Source organism: Olea europaea, unplaced genomic scaffold (assembly GCF_002742605.1).
Source record: "Olea europaea var. sylvestris unplaced genomic scaffold, O_europaea_v1 scaffold1661, whole genome shotgun sequence".
NCBI lineage: Eukaryota > Viridiplantae > Streptophyta > Magnoliopsida > Lamiales > Oleaceae > Olea > Olea europaea.
In genome coordinates this window covers 63,773-71,217 of record NW_019234275.1, presented here as the reverse complement: position 1 = coordinate 71,217, position 7,445 = coordinate 63,773, and the positions used below count along the sequence as shown (strand labels likewise).

The 7,445-nt window shown below is 32.7% G+C and overlaps 1 protein-coding gene and 1 pseudogene across 1 annotated transcript; both read left to right on the top strand.

Moving 5' to 3' along the window:
* Window positions 1-89: 89 nt before the first annotated feature.
* Window positions 90-1,635, top strand: LOC111377481 (annotated as a pseudogene).
* A 3,899-nt stretch (window positions 1,636-5,534) lies between these two features.
* LOC111377479 (perakine reductase-like) lies at window positions 5,535-7,382 on the top strand. Its single transcript, XM_023000586.1, has 4 exons — window positions 5,535-5,704; window positions 6,114-6,284; window positions 6,376-6,579; window positions 7,134-7,382. The coding sequence occupies exons 1-4, from the start codon at window positions 5,546-5,548 to the stop codon at window positions 7,365-7,367; spliced, it is 768 nt and encodes a 255-aa protein (XP_022856354.1). The 5' UTR covers window positions 5,535-5,545; the 3' UTR covers window positions 7,368-7,382.
* The last annotated feature ends 63 nt before the right edge of the window (window positions 7,383-7,445 follow it).

The following is a 7,445-nucleotide window of genomic DNA, read 5'->3' as shown; positions in this document are numbered from 1 at the left end:
AAACCCTAAACCCTAAACCCTAAACCCTAAACCCTAAACCCTAAACCCAAAACCCAAAACCAATCCTTGAGGTCAGCCACACCGATCTTATCATTTTCTATATATGAATGCGACGAGAGTGGATCTTCAACTCACTGGAAGAATAGCGATCTTATCTGAAAAGCGAGAAGAAAGTTAGCAATGGCTGAACAAGTTGAAATGCCACGAGTGAAACTCGGAAACTATGGGCTCGAGGTATCAAAGTTAGGTTATGGTTGTATGGGGCTCACAGGTGCATACAATAATCCTCTTCCTGAGGAGGAAGGAATTGCGGTAATCAAAGAGGCATTCAGTAAAGGCATTATTTTTTGACACATCGAATCTTTATGGGTTGAACTATGCCAATGAATACCTGGTGGGAAAGGCACTAAAGCAGTTACCTCGGGAAAAGGTTGAGTTAGCTACAAAGTTTGGAGTAGCTGGAATTTCTCCCACAGAAGTTATAGTGAAAGGTTCGCCTGAATATGCCCGTTCTTGCTGTGAGGATAGTTTGAAGCGTCTTGGTGTGGATTATATTGATCTCTACTACATACATCGAATTGATACGACTGTGCCTATTGAAGAGACAATGGGAGAACTTAAAAAGCTTGTCGAAGAAGGAAAAATAAGATATATTGGGTTATCTGAAGCTAGCCCAGACACAATAAGAAGGGCTCATGCTGTTCATCCCATTAGTGCTCTACAAGTAGAATATTCCCTCTGGACTCGTGACATCGAAGAAGATATAATTCCAGTCTGCAGGGAACTTGGGATCGGAATAGTTCCATATAGTCCAGTAGGCAGAGGGTTTTTTGCTGGGAAGGCTATAGTGGAAAAGGTGCCTCAAAATAGTTCATTGGTATGTGTGCATCTCTTATCTATTAATTTTTATTGTGTAATTTCTTCTTTTGAAACCAAGATGATTTAGTAGTCTCTTCAATTCAGTTGTATTAGCTGAACATTACCTAATTATCGTGCCTATAGGAACATCACCCAAGGTTTAAGGGAGATAACTTTGAGAAGAACAAGGCCATTTATTTTCGTATTGAAAAGTTAGCTAAGAAGCATGGATGCACTCCTGCTCAACTTGCGCTCGCATGGGTTCTTCATCAAGGAGATGACGTTGTACCTATTCCAGGAACCACAAAAATAAAAAATCTTCATGAAAATATTGGTTCCGTGAAAGTGAAGCTTACAAAAGATGATTTGAAAGAGATATCCGATGCAGTTCCCATCGATGAGGTGGCAGGGACCAAAACTCATTCGGAGGCCCTTGAAAAGAGCTCTTGGAGATTTGCATATACACCACTGCCAAAATGAGCACAGCAGAACGGGAAAATATTTTTATCTTAATGTCTTGAAAGAACGTGTGCTTTTTGGGGATAGTTCTAGCAATTTCATGTACTTCGTATAACTCTTTCTCGGGTCAATAATTTCAGTACTGTGTTTCTTGAGTTTAAAGTCTGTCCTTTATGCTTAATGCCTAAATTTTGTAAGGTATTCTCTAAGGTTTTGAAGAACATAGAACACATATCCCAGCTACAATATCAGTATTTTAGTTTGTGATCATGTTTCCTCCTTTATCGTTGTGGCGTGATATATTACAAATTATGTTTATTAATTTTACTTTGGGCCAACTCTTTGGAAGATGTTAGTAGATGTATCAAGGAATTGAATTTTTTTTTAACATGATATCAAATTTGAGAATTACCAAATCTCAGAACTCAAAACAATTTTGGGATACACAAAACGTGTGATATGTCTTTTAATCTAAAAGCAGATTTATGTATAATTTCTGCACAACGTGACCATCTTAACCCGCCCCCAACCCCCACACTGCCTTAGACGGGCGGGAGTGGGGTGTTTGTTGTCCCGTTTATTTTTTTAATATATATATTTATTTTGTTATGTTGTTATTAGAAAATAAAATACAAACTGAGACTTTTTAAGTTTAAAGCAAATAATGCTTAAATTAACAATATTTTATTAATTTATTTTTTTACTTCACGGTTCCTGCACCCCCAACTTGTCGGGACGGACGATTTTGTTATCTCTAACTAGTCAAGTTACAAGTAAATGGCTCGAAAGAACTTTGCCACTTCATCTCTACAATCAAGTAGGTTGTTGATTTCCATAATTGAATTACATTTCTTGATGTACAAAATTAACCACCTCATTCGCATTAATTTGTGAGCTATTGTTTTTTCATTTTTCCTCTCCGAAAAGAGAGTTTAATTTGATAGTAGAAGTCGAGTTAGTCAACATGTCCTTCGGCGGTTGTAACACTAACCGGCCATGTTTTATAGACTCGATCGATTGAGAAGGTCATTTCAACTGTGTCAAAGATTAACAGCTAGAAATCATAGATGGGTCAAATTTGTATCCAAATTCCGAAGTGACCAAATGACCCTGAGTCATCAAAACGACTTTGATTTTTGGATATTGATAACTTTCCCCTGCAACTCTTTTAATTGTGTGCGTACAATTGTTCACGATTCACACATTTTTATTTGTAATCATTAGAAAAATAGAAACACAAAGTAGAAAAAGGAAGAGGGGAGAGTTTAAATTAGACATTGACGTTCCAAACCTATATCATTAGGTGCAATAGGTCATTTTAGATGGATTCCATCCATAATGACAATTAGTTTTGGGAGTGGACTTAATATTCCATTTATTTCTTTTGATTGCGAGGGTAAATGTGGATAACCTAAATTAAAATAAGTTATAAATAAAATTAGAAGAAGAAGAAGAAAAGAATTTCTAAGAAAGTGATCTTCTTCTTCCACACTCCAAGAAAAGAATTTACAAGAATTTATAAAATGATAAAAGTAGTTATAATATTAAGATATAATTGTCATGTACTACACGATTTGCATATATCCTCTAAACTTCCCTTTAATCTTGTCTTGTTTAATACAAAAGTGGAAAATTGATACGTGAGAAATTGGCGCAAATGGTCCGAAACCAATATTCTTCTTTCATTTTTGGTTCCAAACCTTTAAATTTTGACATTGGCGCTCCAAACTAATGTCATTCGGTGCGTAATTGGTCCTTTTAAATGGGACCATCCCGACCGTCGGTTAGCTTTGAGTGTGGACTTCATATTCCATTTATTTTTTTATTGCAAGGGCATAAATAAAATAAGTTATTGATAAAATAAAAAAATAATAATAAGAAAAAAGGAGGAAAAGAATTTAGAAAAATGTTATCTTCTCCTACTTCCACCACACTCCAAGAAAAGAATTTTCAAAATTTATAAAATTGTAAAGTAGTTCTAATATTAAAGCCCCGTTTGACCCCCATTATCTGAAAATGAAAATGGGGGAATAATATTTTTTTTTAAAAATGAGTGGTTGAAAAAGAAGAAAAATTTTTCGATTCATGTGTAATATTATTTTATGGAAAATTGTGTGGTTGAAAATAGGAGAGAGAAAAATGAAATATAATGTAATTGAATTTAATGGGGATCAAACAGGGGCTAAAGATGTAACTGGCATGTATCCTACGTTTTGCATATGTCCTCTAAACTTTTCTTTAATCTATAAATTAAAAAATAAAAAATACTTATTGTGTATTATTATTTATAAAGTCTTTTATAAATTGATGAAGTGGCGATAAATTAAATTTTAACTGTCAAAATCTCTTCCATTTAAATGGCCGTGCTTGTGCAATGTGGGCCAATGGCAAAAATAAATTGGCAGATTTTTTTTTTTATTTGATTGGTGAGATTTTGACTCATTACATTGATCTGTTGATAAATAAATTTGTAAATTGTCATTTAGATATAGTACAACTGTTAGAAAATTGATACGTTGTCATTATTTGACTCAATTCAATACATTAACCTTAATTTGGATACAATACCAAAATTCTTAAACGTCTGAATTTATTCATTCCTCTCTATCATCTTCCCTAGGCACGTTTTATTATTATTTTTTTCATTTTGTTTTAAAGTTTTATTTGATTTTAGTTTATAAAATTTTTTATTTATTAAAAAAAACTTTCATTTGACTTTAATTTGAATTTTTAAAAAAAAATTATTTGTACAAAACTTAAAAATGAATTTATTTAATAAAGAGTTAAATAAGATTTTAAACTATGGCGCTATCTAAATTATATAATTATGATCTTAAAACTCATTATGTTATTAAAAACTTCGAAAGTTTGTATGAAATTCCTAGAAATCTATTAAAGTATGATGTGTCTAGTTAAAAATTGAAATTATGAAAAGTAGTCTTAACTTATGCACTTCAAAAACTTGAAAATTGTATAATTAACTAATTATATGAATTATTAAGTAAATATAGTGTTTTATAATTTTAGATATTCAATATGTATTATTTTAATTATTAAATAACTTTTAAAATGATTAAAATTTTAAAATAATATTAAAACTAAGAAAACGAATTTTTTCGCCTAGGCTCGTTTAAGTTTGTAAAGTTTGCAATTTCACCTCCACACCTAGCCACTTGTTATGCTTTTTAGAATACTGCAATGAGAGTTGGGTAAGCCAATAATAACTAAACTTATATATGTGTTTTCAATTGTTTATTGAAATTTTAAATATCGAGTTTTAACAACTAAACTTATTTAAATGTTGAACGTTATTCATTAACATAATATTTATTTCAAATCTCTAATGAAATTAATGACGTGGTTGACGAAACACCCAGGTGGCGTATCGTCATGCCGTTGCCAAATTGCCACAATGCCACGTAAGAAATCATCATTCATTGCTCACTAAACTTTGAAAAATGTTTTCAATTGCCTATTGAATTTTAAGGTGGTCGAAATTTGTTCACTAAACTTATAAAAAATGACGTTTGTGTTTTGTTCATAAAAAATATTACCGTAAGCGCACGTGCCGCATACAAATAATAAAATAGACAAATAAGCCCAGGTTGTTGATCCCATGAGAAATTATTATTTATACAAAATGGTTATATTTAATTTTAACAATGAAATACACAATAAATTTGAATTTTTCTAATGGTGAAAATAGTTTATAATTCTACAAAAACAACAACATGAAATATGCGCTTGCAGTACACATTATTTAGCAAACAACGTGCCGATGTCATTTTTTATACGTTTAATGACTAAAATTCGATAACTTCAAAGTTTGAGCAATTGAGGACCTTTTCAAAGTACAGTGAGCAATCGAAGACGTATTTTAAAGTTTAGTGTGCAAGAAATGTGCTTTCTTATGTGACGATTTGATAAGTTTAATAACCAAAACTCGATACAAGTTCAATGACAATTAACTCATCATTTGGATTTTTTTAAAAATGATTAGATGTTTCATTTTCGATGAATTAATGAAACTATTTTTAAAGGTTCCACAAATTTCCATAAAAATAATTTAGAAGTAATTTTAGTCTGTGTTTTTTCAAACGTTAGTCAAGGAACGATTCATCATTGGTAACCAGCACGCAATGAATCCGTGAAATCGCCCCTCCGGGGTTTTACTTTCTAGGTTCTATATATAGAGCATGTCTGTCTGAAAAATCTTATATGCCTGGCCATGCAACAAAATAAGAACAAAATGTGTAACTTGCGTCAGCTTGCTCGTGATATTCGAGCTTCAACTCTAAGGTTGATTCTCTGTTTATTGAGAAGGTTGAGTGCGATGGCTGAACAATCTTTGATGCCACGGGTGAAACTCGGAACCCAAGGACTCGAGGTATATGTTAAATTTGCTTAATTCAGTTTCGGATTCGATTTGTAGATCCAGGTAGATAGTAATTTGGCTGATTTTTGGAACCTATATGATTTTTGGGTTTGCCATAACTTAGTGGGATACGTGGTCAATGACTTAAATGAAACAAGTAAGTAGGCACATTTTGGAAGTGCCACAAAACAGAGCTTTTAAATTCATCTTAATTAATTAGATATGAGAAAATCGCATTGAGTGAGAAGGATAAAGAATACACTTTGTAGAATTCTTGCAGACTGATATTGTTAGTGCAATCCCACCCCACATAATGTTCCAGCAAATCGATTGGCAGACAATGCAATCATTAGTTCGTTTTCTTCAAATAATGTATTCTTAAATCTCATTGCTTCATCTAATGACCTGTTTTTCCTCTTAGGTATCAAGGCTCGGTTATGGCTGTATGGGGCTTTCAGGTGTCTACAATAATCCTGTCCCTGAGGAGGAAGGAATTGCAATAATCAAAGAGGCATTTAGTAAAGGCATTACATTTTTTGACACATCAGATGCTTATGGTACGAACAATGCCAACGAATACTTGGTGGGGAAGGTTGGTACTTTTCTAAGAAACTTATTCTTGATCATGGCATTTCATGATCACCTTTGAGTTGCCTCAACTTCGGGGATTCAAAATTTTGTAGGCATTAAAGCAATTACCTCGAGAAAAAGTTCAACTAGCTACAAAGTTTGGTATAGCTGGATATGATGCTTCTGGAGTTATAGTGAAAGGTTCACCTGAGTATGCCCGCTCTTGCTGCGAAGCGAGCTTGAAGCGTCTTGATGTGGATTATATTGATCTTTACTACATACACCGGATTGATGCTACTGTACCTATTGAATACACTGTGAGTGTTCTTGATTTCATTTTTTATAATTTTATTTAGCCCTTGTTTGAGCCACATTATTGGAATGAAAATGTATTTTGAATAGTATATTGATGGAAAAAGTGTGGTTAAGAAATAAGGAAAAATTTTGGATTTACGTGTAATATTATTTTATTGAAGAATGTATGGTTGAGATAATGTCAAATTACTATTGAAAAATTTATTTTTTTGAAAAAAATGTGGCTCAAACAAGGCCTTCGTCTCATACATCGATTTATTATGTTAGTCATGCGTGGATGTAGGGAGACTGGGCCAGGCTGCCCCAGCCCATTTAATTTTTGCTTTGTAAAAAAAAAAAAAAAAAAAAAAAATTATGTAAATTTTTTTTTTTTTAGATTTATTTTTATTACGTATTAGCCTGGCTTGAAATTTTATTAGTCCAATCCTGGATCTGCCCCGATGTTAGTGACCATTAACGACGGGTTCTCTTGGCTTGCACTCGTTTTTCTTATCATGCTTTACATTTCACTAACAAAATGATTGCTCTTGTTAATAAAATTGTTTTTGAGTCCCAGATGAGAGAACTTAAAAAGCTAGTCAACGAGGGTAAAATAAAATATATTGGATTGTCTGAAGCTCATCCAGATACAATAAGGAGGGCTCATGCCGTTCATCCTATCACTGCTATTCAAATGGACTATTCCCTTTGGATTCGTGACATTGAAGAAGAAATAATTCCACTTTGCAGGTTTCCATATTTCTTAAATATTTCTGTTGTAACTTTGATTAAATATTATACTTTCGGCTAACATTTTGGCAAATTGCTATTTAATTGGGAACTTATGAGCTGATGTTTAAATTTCATATTAGTTTTTCATGACGTAAAT

Excerpts from the sequence above, each read along its gene's own strand:
- LOC111377479 (XM_023000586.1), top strand. The coding sequence starts at position 5,546 with ATGCAACAAAATAAGAACAAAATGTGTAACTTGCGTCAGCTTGCTCGT. Across the intron at positions 5,705-6,113 it reads TCGGAACCCAAGGACTCGAG|GTATCAAGGCTCGGTTATGG; the intron begins GTATATGTTAAA and ends TTTTCCTCTTAG. Across the intron at positions 6,580-7,133 it reads CTGTACCTATTGAATACACT|ATGAGAGAACTTAAAAAGCT; the intron begins GTGAGTGTTCTT and ends TTTGAGTCCCAG.